The sequence below is a fragment of the Xyrauchen texanus genome, chromosome 14, assembly GCF_025860055.1.
Source record: "Xyrauchen texanus isolate HMW12.3.18 chromosome 14, RBS_HiC_50CHRs, whole genome shotgun sequence".
Classification (NCBI taxonomy): Eukaryota; Metazoa; Chordata; class Actinopteri; order Cypriniformes; family Catostomidae; genus Xyrauchen; species Xyrauchen texanus.
Window position 1 is genome coordinate 30867223 of NC_068289.1, and position 22350 is coordinate 30889572.

General features: G+C 38.1%; 2 protein-coding genes across 11 annotated transcripts in view; one reads left to right on the forward strand and one right to left on the reverse strand.

Moving 5' to 3' along the window:
* LOC127654765 (probable ubiquitin carboxyl-terminal hydrolase FAF-X) overlaps positions 1-15596 on the forward strand; it is a 52775-nt gene extending 37179 nt beyond the window's left edge. For 2 of the 10 annotated variants that reach the window (XM_052142127.1, XM_052142118.1), the window contains 16 exons: positions 477-667; positions 810-983; positions 1088-1229; positions 1314-1517; positions 1811-2366; positions 2850-2973; positions 3073-3298; positions 3473-3602; positions 3701-3886; positions 4605-4825; positions 5201-5289; positions 6321-6477; positions 6586-6798; positions 9697-9804; positions 11254-11349; positions 13916-15596. In XM_052142127.1, the coding sequence (XP_051998087.1) occupies positions 477-667; positions 810-983; positions 1088-1229; positions 1314-1517; positions 1811-2366; positions 2850-2973; positions 3073-3298; positions 3473-3602; positions 3701-3886; positions 4605-4825; positions 5201-5289; positions 6321-6477; positions 6586-6798; positions 9697-9804; positions 11254-11349; positions 13916-14053 (2955 nt within the window). In that variant the 3' untranslated portion in view covers positions 14054-15596. Of the gene's footprint in view, positions 1-476; positions 668-809; positions 984-1087; positions 1230-1313; positions 1518-1807; positions 2367-2849; positions 2974-3072; positions 3299-3472; positions 3603-3700; positions 3887-4604; positions 4826-5200; positions 5290-6320; positions 6478-6585; positions 6799-9696; positions 9805-11253; positions 11350-13915 lie in introns of all 10 variants that reach the window. The other 8 variants (XM_052142117.1, XM_052142121.1, XM_052142125.1 and 5 more) reach the window with 6 other exon arrangements.
* A 959-nt stretch (positions 15597-16555) lies between these two features.
* Positions 16556-20110, reverse strand: LOC127654766 (60S ribosomal protein L8-like). Its single transcript, XM_052142128.1, has 6 exons — positions 20011-20110; positions 19191-19334; positions 18968-19109; positions 18630-18848; positions 16841-16956; positions 16556-16747 (listed from the first exon to the last, which is right to left on the reverse strand). Exons 2-6 carry the CDS (start codon positions 19326-19328, stop codon positions 16589-16591), a joined length of 774 nt encoding a protein of 257 aa, XP_051998088.1. The 5' UTR covers positions 19329-19334; positions 20011-20110; the 3' UTR covers positions 16556-16588.
* Positions 20111-22350: the final 2240 nt, after the last annotated feature.

Here is a 22350-nt window from a genome sequence, read left to right on the forward strand (position 1 = left end):
CTGAAAACTTACAGCGTTTACATAAGATTTGAAATCAATGCATTATTCTCTGTTTTTGAGGCCAAACGTAGAACGTTGCGCACAATGAAGAATGCTGGTAAAAAGGTGTTTACATAGGTAATGGGCAAAACTCTGTGTATTCAGATCTATTTTTTCCTGAATCGTTTTTGACCATACAATTAAGGTGTTTTCTAGACCAAACACATTGTCAGATTATTAAGCATAATAGGTTTAATATCATGCATTTATACACACTCATTAGGGTGATATTGTTTACTGTACATTTAAAGAGCTGCCCAATGATGATGATCATCCTTTCTCAGTTCCAAGTGACTGACAAATCAAGCCATCTCTGAGGCGTATATGCCACGTAGGCATTGCCTGGAGCTGAGGGCATAATTGTTGAACACATGTGTTCTATAACTCCGATTACAATAGAGTTTTTTCTAAATCTCTTGCTAATTCTAATTCTGCAGAGTAATGTGGATACCCGGGATGAGGTGTTTGGTTATCAGCAACAGTTTGAAGACAAACCTTCTCTCAGCAAGTCTGAGGACAGGAAGGAATACAATATTGGGGTTCTGCGGCAGCTGCAGGTCATCTTTGGACATTTGGCTGCCTCCAGATTGCAGTACTTCGTTCCCAGAGGTTTCTGGAAGCAATTTCGGTAAATTTTGTTTTATGTATGGTACTTTGTGTAATATACCAGTTTTCTTTTAAGACTAGTTGACAAGATATGGGGAGTATTAGAGGATATCCAGTCAAAATTGCCTTTGACTAGACCAGTCTGTTCATCTTTTTCTCTGCAGATTGTGGGGTGAACCAGTCAATCTGAGAGAGCAGCATGATGCCCTGGAGTTCTTTAACTCCTTGGTAGACAGCTTAGATGAAGCTCTGAAAGCTTTGGGTCACCCTACCATGCTGAGCAAAGTGCTGGGCGGCTCCTTTGCTGATCAGAAAATATGTCGGGGCTGCCCTCACAGGTACAAATGAAATGAAATACTGTCATTTGTCAGGACTTTCTGGTTATTTCCCCTTGTAGACTTTGATGTTCTAATGAAATGCACTTCATATTGCATATTTTCAGATACGAATGTGAGGAATCGTTTACAACGTTGAATGTAGATATAAGGAACCATCAAAATCTCCTCGATTCTATGGAGCAGTATGTGAAAGGGGACTTGCTTGAGGGTGCAAATGCCTACCACTGTGAAAAATGCAACAAGAAGGTGTGTTATCTGTCTTTTTGATTTATTTAGTGTTTGATTAAGGCAATGCAGTGTTATACTCAAATGGATATGGATTCATGGCAGGTGGACACTGTGAAGCGTTTACTAATTAAAAAGCTGCCTCCGGTGCTGGCCATCCAACTGAAACGCTTTGATTATGACTGGGAACGAGAGTGCGCCATCAAGTTCAATGACTACTTTGAGTTTCCACGTGAGTTGGACATGGAGCCCTACACTGTAGCTGGAGTAGCTAAGCTAGAGGGATCTGATGTGCACCCAGAAAACCAGGTATGTAATCCGATATTGAACTTGTCATTTTACTGACTGTAGAGAGGATTATAGCTTTTGGAAAAATATTACTTGTCATAAGCTAATTAGATTGTACTCTATTTGGTCAGCACTAGATGCTCATTAGAATATATGGACAATTATATCCTGGGTGGAAACTAGATTTATAAAAGATTCACCAGCTAGCAATTCCTAATCACTGAATTCCAGATAAAGTTATCTAAATGTAATTCAGCAATACCTCTGGTCTCTTATTGTAGCTGGAGTTTTAAATTGGTTCTTTATGGCAGCAGGTGGTCCAGCAGAACGAGCCATCAGAGCCGGAACTCCCCTGCAGCTCTCGCTATCGTTTGGTGGGAGTGCTGGTCCACTCAGGCCAGGCCAGTGGAGGTCACTACTACTCCTACATCATTCAAAGGAACGGCAGTGGAGGTGAGGGAGAGAGGAACCGCTGGTACAAGTTTGACGATGGTGATGTCACAGAGTGCAAAATGGACGATGATGAGGAGATGAAGAACCAGTGCTTTGGAGGAGAGTATATGGGTGAGGTCTTCGACCACATGATGAAGCGTATGTCCTACAGACGACAGAAGCGCTGGTGGAACGCTTACATTCTCTTTTATGAGCGCATGGACACACTCGACAAAGACAGCGAGTTGGTGAAGTACATCACTGAGCTCACAGTTACCAGCAAACCTCACCAAGAGAAGATGCCCTCTGCTATCGAACGCAGCGTGCGCAAACAGAACGTGCAGTTCATGCACAATCGTATGCAGTACAGCTTGGAGTACTTCCAGTTCATCAGGAAACTGCTGACCTGTAATAGTGTCTACTTGAACTCGCCGCCAGGTAAATACTCCCATTGACCTTGCTCTGTTCTCTTGTGCTCTGGATTGGGGCAATTAAGGCTTGAAATATAGGGTGTTTAAGAAACCATTAAACGTCAAACTCTGTTAATAGTTGCATCTTGCCTCAAATGGGCAAGAGAGTTAAAAGGCATCACAGAGTATCTGCTGCAGAAAATTGCAGCTTGGCCTGCAATAATGTGTCCAATTATTTAGCGGCTTTCTCAGTTCAGTTTATCTCAATTTGAAATGTATCTTTCAGCTAAACCATCAATGTTGCTGTCTTACTGCATGGATTAAATGTTTGGGGTATTGTTTTCCACATTGGATAAAGTTTCCCTTAGTTGGTGTAGTTTAATTTAAAGAGATGACGTTGTCAAATTAATATTTCAATAGCACAATAACGTGTGCTATTTTAGAGCCATAATGTTTTTGCATTCTTATCCATCAGTAGTTTTTGAAACTGAGTTTTCTTTGTGGCTGTTAGGCCAAGACCACCTTTTGCCTGAAGCTGAAGAAATGGCCATGATTAGTGTACAGCTCGCTGCTAGATTTCTATTCAGTACTGGTTTCCACACCAAGAAAGTAGTCCGTGGCCCTGCTAGTGATTGGTAAGTGTGTATCTTCAGGCACATTTTTATGTTTGAGTTCTTCAAAAAAATTAGTTGAACCTTTTTTTATAAATGCATTCAATTACTTTTCCATTTCAGGTATGATGCCCTGTGCATTTTGCTTAGACACAGTAAGAATGTGCGTTACTGGTTTGCACACAACGTCCTCTTCGCATATCTGAACCGCTTCTCGGAGTACCTGCTTGAGTGCCCCAGTGCTGAGGTTCGTGGGGCGTTCTCCAAGCTTATCGTATTCATTGCACATTTCTCCCTGCAAGATGGACCCTGCCCTTCACCAACTGCCTCACCTGGACCTTCAAGTCAGGTAAGTCTTTTAACCTAGTTATTTGTATAAGGGATGTGCAAAATTTCATATTTTCAAAATTGCGTAGCTGTGATTTGTCTCAACTGAATTATCGCATTTAAGGAAGCCCTGTATATTTACAGTCCACCAGTAGTCCATTTAATGTCCATGTTTAATGTGTTTTTTTCTTCTTAGGGCTGTGATAATTTGATTTTAAGTGAACATCTTTTTCGTGCTGTTCTCAACCTGCTGAGAAGGGAAGTGTCTGAGCATGGCCGTCATCTACAGCAATACTTTAACCTTTTTGTCATGTATGCCAATCTTGGTAAGCATCTCACCACAGTTTAGGTTTTCATCCATAGAGACTTAAAAGCTGCAGTGATATCGTCAGTTCCCATGTCACTTCTTAATTCTGCCCATTAGGTTTGTCAGAGAAGACACAGCTGTTGAAGCTCGGAGTACCAGCCACCTTCATGCTTGTGGCCCTAGACGAGGGGCCAGGGCCTCCTATTAAGTACCAGTACGCTGAGCTGGGAAAGCTCTATACTGTCGTGTCCCAGTTGGTTCGCTGCTGTGACATAACATCTCGTATGCAGTCCTCAATCAACGGTAAGAATCTTGCTTTACAGCCAAACCTTTGTATTTTGATAAAATGTCTTGAGGCCTCTTTAAAAATGCAGCCTCTTTTGCCCGATGAAGATGCTCATCCTTGCTCAGGATTTACTGACTGACACACAGCCATCTCCAGGCATGAGAGTCCAGTTGGCATTGCTTGGAGCTGAGGGCATTTACCAAGAAATAATTAGAGATGCACCTATATATGTCTTGTTGTTGCGAGCCCAATACCAACCCCAAATATGTGGACATTCCTTTCTGTTTAGAGCAGTTTTTGAGTGCATTTGCATTTACAACAAAACAACAACAAATCTGCTCATTTTAAGTATGATAGTGAAAGGGATATTTCATCCAAACATTACATTTGTCATCTACTTTTCCTTTTGTTGTTCCAAACCTGTTTGACTATGGATATGCTTGCAAATCAATAAATTGACAATGCAAGTTTTTCATGTTCTTGATGTCACATGTAAACAGACATGTGCAATAAGCTGACAGAACGCTGATAAATGTGTATACATGAAAAGTGAAATTGGGTTAATTGCAAACGTGTTGGCTAAGCATAATCTGTGAAAGAAATTGCATGTAAACAAACTCATTTACACAAGATACTTGTCCTGTCCTATTGTCAAGCCTAGAGATTCTACCCAATCCACCATCCAGAATAAGAGTTAACTTTTACAATTATGAACTTTCCATTTTTTTTTCTAAGGTAACCCTTCTCTGCCAAACCAATATGGTGACCCCAACATCACAGCTCCCATCATGCCTCTGCAGCAGCTGGTGGTGGACATTCTATTTGTGCGCACCAGTTATGTGAAGAAGATTATCGAGGACTGTAGTAACTCTGAGGACACCATCAAACTGCTAAGATTCTGCTGTTGGGAGAACCCTCAGTTTTCCTCCACTGTGCTTAGTGAACTATTGTGGCAGGTAAGACGGATCACCAGCCATATGTTCGGATGGGTGCACACTGTAAGATTTCTTTGTGTCCTTTAAGATTGTTGCTTGTCAGATTGTAGCATATGACCCAATAAAAAGATTTTGCTCTATGATAAAGAATCTATTTACAATCCCTGAAAATCTCATAAATTGCTAATATTTTGCATAAGGCTAAAATTATGTCTATTTTGTTTCTTGCATAAACATCTTCCATAAAAAAAAGAGCAGGTCACTGTTAGCAAGGTTTTCTCTCTTTCATAAAATAAATTTGGGTAGAATTTCAATGTCTTTCTAAATCTGTAAATTGTTCATTTTATGATTGTCTGAAGATGCTTAATAACATTGTGTTTTTTTTTTTGTGTGTAGGTGGCATATTCATATACATATGAGTTAAGGCCTTACTTGGACTTGCTCCTCCAGATCTTGTTTATTGAGGATTCATGGCAGACTCACAGGTCAGACTACCTTTTCCACTGTTACTTGGTGAAATACTTGGCAAATGTTCATATTTAAACCAACGTTAATTACTGGAAGTGTCCCTCTTTAACACTGGAGCAACATGGAACACGTGGAGTAAAACCGTGATCAATTCTTGAAATACACCAATCAGCCACAACATTAAAACCACCTGCCTAATATTGTGTAGGTCCCCCTCGTGCCGCCAACTTGCATCTCATCATAGCATTCTGAGATGCTATTCTTCTCACTACAATTGTACAGGGTGGTTTTCTGAGCTAGCATAGACTTTGTCAGTTTGAACCAGTCTGGCCATTCTTTGTTGACTTCTCTCATCAACAAGGCCTCTCAGATAACCACTCTGTACAATTGTGATGAGAGCAATATCATCTCAGAATGCTATTCTGAGATGTGGGTTGGCACTGTTTTGGCAGCACGTGGGAGACACAATATTAGGCAGGTGGTTTTAATGTTGTGTCTGATTGGTGGAAGCCTGTTACTTAAATTAGATAATACTTAATCTTTAGACCTCTTAACTAGAGGTTGACCGATAGTGAATGTTACTGATACCGATTAACTAAGGTGGTAAAAAGGGCAGATAACTGATTACTCAGCCGATAGTTTTTCAAATCGATTTATAGAATGATTTATAATGTCCTTAGTCTTTACTTACTATGACAGGCACAGACACCGAAGTTACAAGAGTGCAAAAATAAATAAAATCCCAGACGTTTTGTTTTTGTAAAGCCAAAATCCCAAAAATAATAATGACCATTTCAGATTTGGTGCATAATGTGGTAGTTTTAACTATAAACAAGCCCAAAACACACAGGGACTCTTATTTTGAAATTATTAAGAGACCCTGAGAAATTCTGATTTTTGCTGATAACCGATTGTTCCAAAAAGCAAATATCAGTGCAGATTAATCGCTCTAAACCTCTACTCTTGACCTACATCGGCCGTTGAATGAAAAGTCGAAATCATGATGCTCATCATAATGTTGTTTTCTACTGTCTTCTCTGTTTTTTAGGATCCACAATGTGCTGAAGGGAATCCCTGATGACCGTGATGGGCTTTTTGACACCATTCAACGCTCTAAAAACCACTACCAAAAGAGAGCTTATCAGTGTATCAAATGCATGGTTGCTCTTTTCACTAACTGCTCAGTGGCCTATCAGATTCTCCAGGTGAGCATGTTATCATCACAAAGGTGATTAGAATGTGAACTTTGATGGGTTGTTTTTCAGATTTTGCAAAAACTGGTAAAATTTAACTCTATGATTTGTCTATTTCAGGGTAATGGGGATCTAAAGAGAAAGTGGACATGGGCAGTGGAGTGGCTTGGTGATGAGCTGGAACGGAGACCATATACTGGCAATACCCAGTACACATACAACAACTGGTCCCCTCCTGTCCAGAGCAATGAGACTTCCAATGGATACTTCTTGGAACGATCTCATAGTGCCCGTATGACTTTAGCCAAGGCATGCGAGTTGTGCCCAGAGGAGGTAGGTTTCATGCCACCACTATAAAACAATAAGTGTACAATATTAGTGCAAGTATGTTTAGTTTATAAAATGTAGTATAATGCCTGTATGCTTCCACCCACTAGTCAGTCATGCCTTTTTATCAGTTGCAATTAGGGATGTGCAAAACTACAAATTTTCATAATTGACGGTCGGTTGTTTGAACGACTAGTCTGCGATGAGGATAATAATGTATAATTAGTCTCCGTTATATTAATGTGACCTCGATCAGATGTGTTTTATAGGGATATACGGACGCAAGTGCAGCAATTCAGCATTGTGACTAAAGGTTATTCAACGAGTAAATAGGCTAAATAATATTAACATCATATTAAAAAAAATTATTAAAGTAACAAAAGAAATAAGACGCTCCAATACGGAGCGGCACAAAACCGCATATCCGCATCCTGAACGCAGAATGACTTGCTTCACTGTAACAGTGAAGAGTGCTTCAGGGCGATCCTCACTGTGAATTCAGCAGCACAGAACTTCAAGATTATAGTGTGGGTACACATCAAGCAGTTTTTGTTTTTTACTGCAACTATTTAAGCAAGCAGTGTCCGACAGAATCAGCAAAAAACTTGAACCCTTCAAGCTCTGAGGGTGTTTTTAAAGATTCTTGTTTCAGAGGCATATCCACAATTAAAGGCTTATAACTTGATAAAAATAACTAGAAAACTTTTCAAATTTAATGATATAGATTATGATAATTTGTGAGACAGCCTAAGAAACTGCTGGGGAAAAAAAGAAACAAAAAACGAGCCAAAATATATATACAATTTTTCTGATTTGATATTATAAATCTCAGGGTGTAACTTGGGTAGCTCCAGAAAAATATTTGTAACAAATGTTTGTATTTGATCAAAGGAGGAAGTGGGAGCTGGTTTTCACAGTCAACGTGAGTCCGAGTTTTCTTAAAAAAAATTTTTTTTATCTCTCCCTCTCTGCCTCTCCCTGTGCGCAGACCGGGCCGTCTTTTATCTCCCTCGAATCTCACTGTGCACATAGAAACAGTAATTAGTAACAATTCATCTCAGGTGGATGTCCTTACCGCTTTCTCTCTCCCCAGGTGGGCAATCAACTACGCCCCACCGCCATAATATTGTTTCAATATTTTGTTTCCAATCATGTCACCTGTAGCTGAGTAAGATTTTGTTGATATGACAATGCAATTAAAAGTTATAGCGTTACAAAATAATTTATATTCCAAGTGCCCAAAAGCCTCTCCAAACAAATAAAGAAAATTGTAAATAAGAAACTACACATGCAAAAACGGCAATGAATAAAGGTATGATCTCTTGCCAAAGCATGCAGGCATGAGTACCGAGATCTCATTCAGTTCCATTCTATGTCATTTGAGCCATCATTGAGTCTGTCATGCACTTTGCGCAGTCTCCTGGTGACCACATGTAATAAGATTGACGATCCTCTCTGCCCGTATTTGGATGACTTCTACCTCTGTTTGCAGCAAACTGAATCATAATATGATTGGTTTAGCATTCCATGATGCTGGACAACATACTACATAATTACCGATGGAGTCATCTGATCCAGGAAAGCTTACGTTTTTTTAACCAGATAGCACATTGTGATATGTGTACATTGTGCTTTGTGGGAAATCCCCTCTAAGTAATGGTATGTGGTATTTAATTTTTCGGGAAGTTATAAGCAAAAACGCAGCATATCAGCAACACCTGTTTACATGTAACGTTTATGTGAAATATATACTATTTTTGTCCGCGAGTAAAATATAGGCTGGTTGTATTCAACTTATGTCATAACAACTTATGACACATGGCTATTTCATCAGTTTGATGTTTTTACCGATTACAATAATATTTCAAACATTATGCTGATTTGTCTGCAAATTTTAAAGCACTTCTTCAGTTTTGGTTATAATGCCTGTATGCATTGTAATAATACCTGTTTTGTGTTGGTCAAAATTGTAGTTAATATGTTGATAATTATTTTGGCAGGCCCATCTTAAAGAGTTCATTTTTCCACCTCACAAATATGGGAACATTACTTACAGCACAGGATTTAACATCTGACAGTGATATTCTTGAAATGTATTGTTAATGCATTGCTTTGTTGAAACAACAGCACATCAAGACTAAAACTAAAGCATTAAAGAGACTAAATGTCTTGCAAATGGTTTTACAGTGCTTCCTGTCAGTGTTATGCACAGCAAGCTATCATCAATCAAAAACGCTGTTCAAGAAGTTGTCTCTCAATTTGAGAATTGCGTCTCGCATTAAAGACACTACCACTAAAAATATTTGTTATTAGTTGACCCCACTAATCGACAGTTTACAACTAGTTGATTAGGCAACCACCCTGGCACATCCCTAGTTGCAATTATGTTTGTAATGAAGAGAAACACTTCAATTTGATCAAACTTTTCCCCCAAATGTTCACATATATCTTCTCAAGCTATGACTATGTAATGGTGGGCAAGCACAGGGAAACTAGATGGCAAATTAAATATTTTACTTCTATATTTTAACTGTAAATTTTCAAGGGACTCTCTGTTAATCTAGAGAGGTTTTCACAGCTAAAAACTAGTCATTTTTAACTATAGGTAGGGCTTTGAGTTTTCGATATATTTTTATAGCGCAAAGCAACTATAAAGTGCTGTTTATTTGCATAAATATTAGTACATGTACATTTGATTTAATGAAGGCCATCGTTTTAGGCTTTTTCTTTTTCTTTTTCTTTTTTTTTTCATAATTTGCACAACTAAATAAGACTGCTTTATCCAATTCAGTTTAATCCATGGCAAAATTCCACAAATGTTAAATGAATGCAGCCATAGACGAGTCCACATATGCATTTTTTTTGTTGAAACAGTATGCATTATTAACTGCCATTTCAAAATAGTGTCACTTAACGAAGCACGAGGTGGTATCTGAAGAGGACGCAGGCCGGAACCCGTCCTTGACGCAGCAACTTTTGCCAGGGGAAGTGACAGGCCAGCAGCAACACACCGTAAGACTCGTATGGCCCGATACTGGTGCCATCTGCGTAACTTCTTGGTGTTCACAGGGTGTGATGTAGTCAGATCCATCTGCCACCTCCCTCAAGAACAACTCTGAATCAACTGTTATCTCGTCCTCATCTCAGTGTATCCAAACTGTTTCTTTCTACCCAACTTAATGTGGTAACTAAGTGATCGAAAACTCTAAGCCTTGGCTATAGTGTACAATTGATTTGCAGGTAATCTTTGTGTTTGTTGTTCATTTTATTTCTTACTTTTTGGTTTGTCTTTTTTTTTTTTTTTTTTGGAAAATGTGAGATGGTTCTTGTTTATGGAAATCTGACTGTATCATCCTGCACTTTTAAGAAGCTTCTAAGAAATCTGTAAATGGTTTTAATCATTCGATTCATTTACATCACTACCAGAAAGTGGCTTATTGCCAGAAAGTGCCATTCCCATTTACATGCAGCTCGATCAGTAAGCAGCTTTCTCCACACCAATGTAATTTCCCCACGACATTTGTGTAAATAACAAACATGGCATCCGAGGAAGACTTTGCTATTTTATTCTCTGTTGCTTCACTTTATTTCTAGATATTCCAGAGTTGTTGCTGTGTTTGTTTCCTTATCTTTCGTAACCTGCAGCACAGTCGTGCTGTACTAGTGGGGTTTCCATCTTGCATGAAACTTTTGGATTCCCCCAATGTATGAGCGCATATACTCGAACATGAGGGACTGTCGATATTTTACTCTAGTGTATAAATAGGTATTGCTTCTAGTGCATGTTTGCGCTTTTCACACTGTACTCCCAGAAATGTTTTATTCTTTCCACGGTGTTGACTTGTTGTTGGTCTCCATCCTATGACGTATGTTATCCGGTCTGTACAGGCATATGCGTGCTCCTTATAATCTTGTAAGAAGGGAACTTATGCGTTTGCATGACCACATAAGCCACATTCTCTGGGAGAGTCTTTTTCTTAATCCCTTAAATGGCAGAAGGAAATTGGCTTTCTCGTATACATGACATTTCAGAACACTTTTAGCAAAAAGCCTGGAATAAACTGTTTTAAGTGCATGTAAATGTGGTCACTATTGTCTTATCAGTTCATTCATGAAATCCTGTGACAAATTTCTAAAGCTTCCTTTAGGTTTACTAAAATTGTTTAAAGTGTTTGGTATATGTAGTCTATCTTGTGTCCCCTCGTTTGTCTATGGATTACACAATATGCCTTTTTATAGTACAAACTAAATTATTTACCTTGTTTATCTAAATCAAAGATACATAGATTGTGTGTTCACATTAAATTGATGCTGCATGTTGAATGCCTTGGAGAGTTGTAGAGCTTTTTAATGAAATTAAGACGGACCCTAGTTTAATTAGTATAAAGAATAATTTTTATATGTGATTAAAAATGAATTTGTGTCTCTAGTGCTTAACTCCATTTATGATGGTTGTTTTAGGAGCCTGATGAGCAGGAGGCCCTCGATGAGCAGGACCCTTCTCCCCCAGAGGACACGGCTCTGTACCCACATTCTCCAGGCACAAAGTATCAACAGGTACTGAGCTTTGAATAACAGGAATGTAGAAATTCAAGCTAATCCTTGTTTAGGCCCTCTTATGTGATTTATGAATTAATTGTGCATTTTAAAGGCTTTCAAAAGCATCCTTTACTGCAAATTTACTTTTGTATTTGTAGTTTTTCTGGTATCTTTCAATATACCCACAGGAAATGGAAAGAAATTGAAAGTCACTTAATGCATACTGCAAATTCAGCCTTTTTCTTGTATTTTAGTAGATTGAATTGTAATTTGAAATGTAAAGAGTTGTGTCTACTATGTCTTGTCAAATTAATGTCTAGTAGAGCACGGCACGAGTAACACCAAGGTCATTGGTCATTTTGGATAAGTGTCTGCCTAAATGTAAATATACAGTTGAAGTCTGAAGTTTACATACACTTAGGCTGAAGTAATTAACCAATTAGCTTCTTATAGGAGGTGTACTTGTGGAAGTTTTTTTATTATGCCCCTTTTCACAAGATGTAATTTAAATCTTTAGTGTCCCCAGAATGGGTCTGTGAAGTTTCAGCTCAAAATACCCTACAGATAATTTATTATACCGATTTGAAAATGCCAATTTTCCAAAAACTAGCGGTTTGTGTGTGTGTGTGTGTCTTTTAAATGCAAATGACCTGGTGCTCCCCACCTGGTATCCAGAATAGAGCGGGGTTTTGGCATCTCTGCTTCGGATAACATTCAGCACACACACAGATACTGTTACAACATTCGCTATAACGAAACAACAACACAAACAAACAAACCTGTCCGTCGGCAGTGTCCATCAACGGTCGTGGGCAGGGCCTGTACAAAGTGACGTCACTTTGTACAGAATCTGTGAACGGCTTGTTCTGAGACAGTGCTTATGATTAATGGGGATTAAAGAAAAAGGACTGGGTGGATTTTTATCATTATAGGATGGTTGTGTACACACACTGCCTACACACATTTATGTTCAAACACCTTGTAAAATTGAATTTTGAATAATATGTCCCCTTTAAGGCCTACCTTCAAACTCTGTGCCTCTTTGCTTGACATCATGGTAAAATCAAAAGAAATCAGCCAAGATCTCAGAAAACAAAGTCTGGTTCATCCTTGGGAGCAATTTCTTTGGGTGACGTCTTGGGGAAAACCAAGGTTGCTGCTGGAAGTGGTATTAGGGAGGCCAGCAGGGGGTGCTCACCCATTGGTCTGTGTGGGCCCTAATGCCCCAGTATAGTGACGGGGACACTATACTGTTAAAAACAATAGCACTGTCTTTCGGATGAGACATTAAACCGAGGTTCTGAATCTCTGTGGTCATTAAAAATCCCAGGGCACTTCTCGTAAAGAGTAGGGGTATAACCCAGGTGTCCTGGCCAAATTCCCCCCATTGGCCCCTACCTATCATGGCCTCCTAATAATCTCCATCCCTGAATTGGCTACTTCACATTACTCTCCTCTCCACATATAGCTAGTGTGTGGTGGCCGTTCTGGCACACTATGGCTGCCGTCGCATCATCCAGATGGATGCTGCTCACTGGTGGAGGTTGAGGAGATTCCTCATATACTATGTGTAGAGCTTTGAGTGCCTAGAAAAGTGCTATATAAAATTTCAAGTATTATTATTATATATCGAAGCAGCATCTCAAGACATCAGCCAGAATGTTAAAGCTCAGTCGCAAATAGGTCTTCTAAATGGACAATGACCTCAAGCATACCTCCAAAGTTGTGACAAAATTACTTAAGGACAACTAAGTCATGGTATTGGAGTGGCCATCACAAAGCCCTGACCTTTTGTCCGATTTTTGTGGGCAGAACTGAAAAAGTGTGCGAGCAAGGAGGCCTACAAACCTGACTCTGTTACACCAGTTCTTTCTGGAAGAATGGGCCAAAATTCCAGCAACTTATAAATTTGATTATTATTTTTACTATTATTCTGACAAAACAATCTCAAAATATAGTGATCCTGACTGACCTAAGACAGGGAATGTTTTCTGATTGTCAGGAATTGTGAAAAATGTTTTTTTTTTTTTTTAAATGTATTTGGCTAAGGTGTATTTAAACTTCTGATGTCAACTTTGTATTATGTTAAAGGTGCCTTTTTTTTTTCTTCTTTTTTCCCTTGGAAGATTTGCAAAATAAAAATGTCCTACTCCCTGAAAGATATCACTGAAATAAGTATCAAGATATGCCAGTCTCTGTGACCGCTCTAGACTAACAAAAATGTATCTGCTGTCTCTGATGCTTTGTGCTTGTCAATAATTTTGTGCGTTCTCATAGTATTGTTGTTGCAATGAATTATTGAGACTTAATGCCATATTCTGATTTATAATTTGTCTATTAAGGAGGGCACTATTTTGCTACTGTTGTATTTGAGAACCGTGGGAAGATGCTTTGTTTTGGTTTCAATGGTATTGGTGTGGTGTTTTGGAAAGAGGGGGTGTGACTAAACCAATGGCCCAGTCTTGTGGAAGTTGGAATGGCTAAAATCACTTGCAGCACCTTTGAGCACATGCTCAAAACATATTTTAAATAAATGTTAACTTGTTCTCTGATTGTCATGTAATAGTGTTATATTTTCTTTCAGCAGAACAACCTCCCTCATACGCAGCCATACACTGGTCCTGCAGCACAGCACGTCAACAACCCTCAGCGTCCAGGGCCACGAGCACAAGAGAACTGGGAGCCCCCTGAAGAGGTGCCACCCAGCCAGACTAAAGACTAACGATATGTTCTCGCACTGTCCTCCATCTGTGTTCTCCAATGAGACACTCGAATCCAGAGCAAGTCCAGGCCCAACCACGCTGCTCCACTCCAAAGCCTGTGTAACCAGAACATTCAGCATCCCTCAATTTCTAACCCAGGAGTGGAGTCTTTTCACCGTCTGCTCTGCAGTATTAACTGTCAAAAGTGTAACTTGCAGTGGACCGTGCATATTGTTTGTAATAAAAGGGGCCTGGCGCACTTGTCTCATGACAGAGGTGTACATACTTTGTTAATGTTTTGACTGTTCAAAAACAACAGCACATGATGCTGCTTGGAGACTGCCGATTAATGAAAATGGAAAAATGAAAATATGGTGAAAGACAAAAAAATATCCCCCGTTTTATCCCATACTCCGTAGTAAGGTTTGGGCCGTTTGGGTCATTCTGCTTTTTGATCATACATTATATTCATGTCAAATCTTAACCAGCTATGGCACCTCGTGAGCAGGAGTTGGCCATAGTTTGTGAATGATGGGATGGTTGGGTGATCTTCATGATGTTTAGTTGATGTGAATGGGGTGATACAACTTTATTCTGGAAATTCCTATTGCCTTTTTCTTGTATCTGGTAATAATTCAGTAATTTGAAAGATGTAACCTCTTAGCATGGCTTCACATTGAACTAGCATAGCTGACAAGAAATTCTATGATTTCTTTCTCCACAGCTATTCAGAAGAGCTCTTTCGTTGGTCCCCCTTCATACACACTTCTAGATTTGATGTTTTCGAAGCAATGTAAGAAATAAATGGCTTTACAGTTGCACATGTTTCGTTGATTAATATTTGGCTGTCGCTTTTTGATGGGATAAATGCTTAAGTTTTTGATGATAGTAATTTTAGAAAGAGAAAATATGTGCAAAAATTTGCTATGCCTGGAAAATCTGTGGACTGAACAAGTTTGCTGCTTTGTCTCTCCTTTTTGAATCTAGCGTTAGACAAACCAGTCAATTTAGTCAGTCACCTGATTTATGATCACTGTTCACATTTGTGTACTCGAATAGAGGACTATTCATTAAAGGAGAATGAACGTAAAGCAGGGTAGTACAATAAAATAACGACTGGTTAGTCATGTTGCAACTTGATTTAGTACAGTCTCTTGGATTAAAGGAGTAAACATCAGTAGATACTGTATGTATTTAATTGGTAACTTGAATGCTTTGTTTTTCTTGGAAAAATACCAAATACTCCTGCAAATGAAAATATTCTGCCCATCATATATTTAAATATTTTGCTGTTTTATTTTATAGAATTTATTTTGTTGTATTTCACTAAAAGAAAAATAGAATTTGATTTAAGAGGAACATTTTTGTCCTTGTGTTATTTTTAAAAATGATTGACTGTACAGAGTTCTTCGCCTTGTTTTTTGCCGACTTTTGTTTTGGCCATGATGTGACGTTGAATTCTGAAGCCAGTCACAATGTTGACTTTCACTTTGTGAGGTTTTTGTGCACAGAAATATTATAGCTTTGCACCCTTCAAGAATAAAGGAAAAAATATCAGGAAAATGTCTGATTTGTTGTTGTGAGGATAGAGTTGCGAGACATGTTTTAAATGTATTGCTACTGTACTAAGCGCAAACAATCCACATTCCTGACCACAAAGTGTATAACATTTCCATATGTATTTTAACAAAATTCTACTGTCACAGCACTTCAACCATAAATGGCAAAATATCACAACCAAATTTGAGTAGTTTTATACTGGATAGATGCAAGAGGATCTCCTTGATAACATAAAGAGAAAAGGGGTACATCTAGTTGAAAGTATCTGAACAATTTTAAACTGTGTTGGGCTGCTCACCAAGAAAAACCACTGAATCCAGAAGAGCAATTAATAACAAACTACACCCATATGGATTAAGTTGCCTTTGGAATCCAACAATCCTTGACACCTAACAGACCAAATCAATAAAAAAAAAATGCTGTTTGCTTAAACCTGTATATCCATGTTCTCTATACAGATTACATTTTGCAAAGAGAGAAGATGGTACATATTGTAGAAAACCTTTAAGCACTGCATTTCTAATACTTAGGGGAAAAAAAAAGTGTTAATATTCAAATGCATTTCCTGTATAGTATGAAGGTTGTGAACTTCATCTGACACCTGCCACTTCTTACCATCTTTAACATGCTGTTAGCCAATCTGGTTATGTGCAATATGAAATTCTGGTGACCAGGTCTGCGTTTCTCAAAAGCATTCCAAGCTTTAAGTTGATCGCAGTGACCACTGGCGCCAATGGTTTCTACGATCTACTCAAGCTTGCAATGCTTTTGGGAAATGGTGCCCATCTGGGAATTAAATGACTGTCAAATCTTTGGATTGTTTGAAGAAAACAGCAATCAAATTTACAAGCATTACCGGTTTCATGTTAATGTTCAGTGCTCCATGGTCACATTTTATGGCACCACAAGTTGTGTGTGTGTATGTGCATGAATATTTAAAAATGACAAAAAAGGCTTCCAAATTAAATTTGTTGGGACACATTTTATTATGAAGATTAGTTTTCTTTGTCCTGGACAGTCTTTGTTCCACGCAGTCTACCAGTACGACGGGCAGCGATGAGACCGACCTTGCGTCCAGCGGGCGCATCCCTCCTGATTGTTGAGGGCTTGCCAATATGCTGATGGTTACCACCACCGAAGGGATGCTCAACAGGCTGTAAAAAGAAATGTGAAGATGTTTTAAAACCAACACAAGAGTGCACCTTGTAACGGATTAACAAAAACAAAACAAATGGCATAACGCTTACGTTCATAGCCACACCACGGACACGAGGCCAGCAGTTTCTCTTGGCCTTATACTTGTGGTATGCACGTCCTGCCTTCAAAATGGGTTTGTCAATACGACCACCACCAGCGACGACACCTTTAGGTATGACAGTAAACTTAAGTTTAAAACATTGTACTCTAGGAAATGTATCCAACATTTTGCAAATTCAAGGAATTACATGTATTATAAGGTTAATGTTAATCATTACTATGGAATGAAACTACAAATAAGTTCTTAAATTAGAACACAAAAATGTGTTCCACTGGAGGGATTCAATAACAAGCATCACAAAAAGACTCCCCTCTCTTACAATTAGGGGTGGGTAAAAATATTGTTTCTACACAAGATTGTTAATCACAATCTTCATTTGAACAGAGTATCAATTCTTAAATCCCAAGACCGATCTTTCACTCAATGCGCAACCCTCCACTACAATCAGAAGAAACCACTCGCATTTGCGACCAAATTTCACGCTATGCGACTGAAGTGAATGTATTTGGCAACTGACTGGTAAATGTTTACATTTCACTCACCAGTAATTGTGTAGTTTAGTTGTTAATGTTCAGCAGTGAGATCCTTTCACAGCGTTTTGATAGAGTTGTTCCGTGTAATGTGTGTCCAAGACGAGATCCACACAACCCATTTTTCATTGAATAGCATCTTTTAATACCTTTTGTGTTCTTTACAGTCAGTTGATAACATTTTTTTTATAAAAAACTGAATTCTAATCACGCATCTCACAGATGATATAAAGCTATTTGAGTCCATGAATTCCTTTAAAAGGTGCTTTTTACAAAAATGCTGTTTTTTGTTAAAGAGATAGTACAAGTTTTAGCACGTGTTCAATGAAAATCCTTTGAAATATTAAAAATTATGCAATATAATGACATATTTGTTGATTAAGTACAGTTATTTGTTCATTTTTAAAAATATCAGTAAAATGTATATTTTCCTAACGTACCCATTTCAAAGGTCCTCTGTATAATTAACAGCATTAGCAGGGAGAATTTATTTGATATGTAAGCAATAGGGACATTATAACTGAAAAAATTAAATAGAAAATGTATCTATCGTATCGAATCCGGAATCAAATCGAGAGCTTGTGAATCAGAAAATCTGTATCAATACCCAGCCCTACTTACAATACCTGTAAAAATATAAGTCTAAGAAATGTATATCATATACTCGCCCACAAATCATCCTAGATGTCCATGACTTAATTCTTATGAACAAAGATTTATAAAAGAATATTTTAGCTTTGTTGTTCCTTTCTATATCAGTGAATGGTTACCAGGCCATTGAAGCTTCAAAAATCAAACAAAGGCCACTCCAGTGGTTTAATCTAAACCTTCAGATCAATATTTAAGTCCTTTTTACTATAAATCTCCACTTTTACATCTGAAAGTGAACATTTATAGTAAAATACGATTTAAATATTGACCAGTTTCTCACACGAAGTGACTGCATCAATTCAGAAGGCATGGATTAAACCACTGTATTCATTTGGATTACTTTTATGCTGTCTTTGTGCTTTTTGGCACTTGAAAAGTCTGGTCACCCTTCACTTGCATTGAAAGGACCAGAGCTAAAATACCCTCTTAAAAATCTGTGTGTTCAGCAAAAGAAAAAGCCAATCACAATGTAAATGGGAAATTTCATTTTTGGTAGAACTATCCCTTAAATAAGGATCTCATCTATAGCTATGCAATGTGTGGAACACATCATCACACCAATAGATTACATCAACCAAAAACGTATTGGTTGCTTACCAACAACAGCTCTGTTTGAGGAAGAGACAACCTTTTTGGATCCAGATGGAAGCTTAACTCTGGACTTTTTGGTCTCAGGGTTGTGGGAGATGACAGTGGCGTAGTTTCCAGATGCACGAGCGAGCTTGCCCCGGTCTCCAGGCTTCTCCTCAAGACAGCAGACAATGGTACCCTCAGGCATGGTGCCGACAGGCAGCACATTGCCGATGTTCAGCTGGGCTATAACAGTCCAAGCAAAGAACCTTTGATCAAAATGTGCATTCAAGTGCTCATGTTTGTATAGTGATTATCAATAGCCTCCAAAATGAACAAATAGACTGATCGCAAGCAGTATTTACCTTTCTTGCCACAATAGATGAACTGCCCAGTGTGGATGCCCTCGGCTGCAATGAACAGCTCTGTCCTTTTCTTGAATCTGTATGGGTCACGAAATGCTACCTTAGCCAGGGGAGCCCCACGGCCTGGGTCATGAATAATATCCTAGACGAGAAAGCACCCTTCTATCAGCCACAAAGAACCAAGAATTTTTGATCGACTCATTTCATACATCCACAATTTTACCTTCACAATTCCCTTGATGTAGCCATGGCGCTCGGCAAAGTCAATATGACGGAGTTTAGCAGCCCCTTTTCTGTGTTTGACATGGGCTTTGAAGACGGAGCCCGCACCTTTTCTCTGTCCCCTAATAACACGTCCCATTGCGGCCTGCACAAACAAGAAAATGAGGATATCCAATGTCAAGGTATATACTTAAATTAATTGCGTCTTACAATTAAAATGTGGTTGAACTTCGATGGTTCTATGAAATGAAATATACAAATATTTAACAAGTCTTACCACTACCAGTGACAGCAAACAACCACTATTCTGCCATTATAAATGTGTCACATTTAATCACATGCCAATGCCACATTCATATTGAATCAAGCAACATTATTCGTTTCTGACTATAACCATGTCCTCTGATATTATTATTTGATAATCATGGATGGTTTTAACACGAGTCAACATTCACTAGTGTTTAGCCGAAATCTTAATGTCTGACGCAACATGCAACACACAGAAATTCGATTAACTAAAAATAATTAGAATTCGCCATTATTACAGTGACCAATGAGTGTTTAAGTTACTTAGTATCTCTGAATAGAGAAACTGCGTAGTTAACGGACACCGGCACGCACTGTATAGGCCACAATATGACCATAGAGACTTCATCACTTAATATCTCATTCAAATTGAACATTTAAAGGCCCTTTGGCAGCGCAAATACATGCTTGAATATTGTGAGCACATTATATGACTTGCTATAAACGTGGATGATGAAGTTAAAACAGTGATTTCAAGCGGATGGAACAGAGACAGAATAAATTGTTTCCCATACCTAAACTCCGTTGACGGAAAGAGGAAGCGTAAGGGAGGTCTGTGGATTTTGTTCCGGAAAAAATAAGAGGGGTTAAGAACCCGGATGTGTGTTCAGTCCGTGGTGCGCACACTAGAGGCTTGTGAAGTTAATTTAAATCCAATATTACATTTTTTCTTGCACATTGACATTACAAAAACAGGGAATATTACAACACAGTAAAACACAACTACCTAAAAGATAAACACAAATGTAGTACATAGAAACAAATCAATAAAAACAAAAGAATAGCAAGGTTGGAAAGGGTAAGTTATCTAGCGAATCCAAAATTTGGACTTCAAATGGAGAACAGAACATCCCCTGTCTTTAATGCCTTTCTAAATGATATAATTCTGTATAAACAATCCCTGAAATGTTGCAAAACAAAAAAAGCCCTAATTTTTCATGAATACTTATGCAAACTCATTCCTTAGTGTCTACTGCTGAGTCCCTTGGTCTCTTTTCCCTTTATTTATTTTTGTTTGTTTGGTTTTGTTTTTTTTGGAAAATGTATCAATGTAGTACTCCATGTTCAATTCATGTTGTAAGATTGATTGAATATGATTGCAATGTGCCTTGTTGTATGTTTGATATGAATCTTTAATAAAAAAAATTATAAATAAATCTAGCAAATCGTTCAAAATTCACGTTTGAGGCATGACTGTGTGTAATTTAAGTTGCACAAAAAAACACCCAAGTGTCTTCAGGTAATGTTTACCACAGACCTTATTTTACTTATGAACTGAAAACCCCCATTATAAAAATATGTAGGGAAATTGCAGAGGAATTATATACACTGGGGGCCAAAAGTTTGGAATAATGTACAGATTTTGCTGTTTCGGAAGGAAATTGGTACTTTAATTCACCAAAGTGGCATTCAACTGATCATAAATTATAGTCAGGCATTACTGATGTAAAAAACAGCACCATCACTGTTTAAAAAAAGTAATTTTTTATAAAATCTAGACAGGCCCCATTTCCAGCAGCCATCACTCCAACACCTTATCCTTGAGTATCATACTAAATCCATATTGATAATGTTTTATAGATCTTTCATTGAAAGTGTTTTAACCTTTGCTATGATCTGTTGGTTTTATGGATTAAATTTTAAAAGTAGATCCCAGCTTCAGCACATAATTAATTTATGGTCAAATATTACAGGATCTGTACAGTTGGGTTTGTCTGCTTTGTGTGAGAGAAATGTTCTCAGGAAGTCTTTGACTATCCTAGAGGATACATCCCACATTTTGTTTTTAGAATTTGAATTGCTTCCCTCAGGAAAGCGATATAGAGTGCCTAAGTGGATGACCGTTAAAGCTTCTAGGTCTTTTGTTTCAAACGCAGTTATGAGTGTAAATACTTATTTAAAACAAAGATAAAGGTACCGTAAATTTTAAATAGTAGCTATATGAAAAATTATTATAAATGCCCGGGGTTTGTGATGTTTTTTCGTAAGGTTTTGTGATGTTTTGCTGTTTTCTGTTTTATAAAAATGTGTATGTTTGTGAGGTCGAAGCTACTTAAATTGCGCTGTAAAGGGACAAATAAAGATTTACTACTACTACTACTAAATGGCTAATTTGGTACTAGAATATCACTTGCCATTATATCAAACACAGGAAAGCTATTTGATTCATTAAATGAAGCTACATTGTCTTTGTGTTTGTTTTTGCATTGCCACAGTATGCAATAGACTGGCATGTCTTAAGGTCAATATTAGGTCAAAAATGACAAAAAAGAAACATCTTTCTCTAGAAACTCATCAGTCATTCATTGTTTTGAGGAATGAAGGCTATACAATCCTTGAAATTGCCAAAAAACTGTAGATTTCACACAAAGGTGTACACTACAGTCTTCAAAGGTCAACTGGCTCTAACAAGGACAGAAAGAGATGTTGAAGGCCAGATGTACAACTAAACAAGAGGATACGTACATCAGAGTCTCCAGTTTGAGAAATAGATGCCTCACATGTCCTCAGCTGACAGCTTCATTGAATTCTACCTGCTCAACAACAGTTTCATGTACAACAGAAAAGAGAAGAGGTCAGGGGTGCAGGCCTTATGGGAAGAATTGCAAAGACAAAGCCACTTCTGAAACAGAAAAACAAAAAGAAAAGGTTAAAGTGGGCAAAGAAACAGACATTGGACAACAGATAATTGACAAATATTGTTATGGATCTTAACCCCATTGAGCTTTTGATAGATCAGCTAGACTATAAGGTGCATGAGAAGTGCCCGACAAGATAGTCACATCTATGGCAAGTTCTACAGGAAGTGTGGGGTGAAATGTCACCTGAGTATCTGGACAAACTGACAGATAGAG

Coding starts and splice junctions, on each gene's coding strand:
- LOC127654766 (XM_052142128.1), bottom strand. CDS start 19,328: ATGGGACGTGTTATTAGGGGACAGAGAAAAGGTGCGGGCTCCGTCTTC. Junction 19,110..19,190: donor ACATCAAGGGAATTGTGAAG/GTAAAATTGTGG, acceptor TTTCTCGTCTAG/GATATTATTCATGACCCAGG. Junction 16,957..18,629: donor CTCAAACAGAGCTGTTGTTG/GTAAGCAACCAA, acceptor TCATACCTAAAG/GTGTCGTCGCTGGTGGTGGT.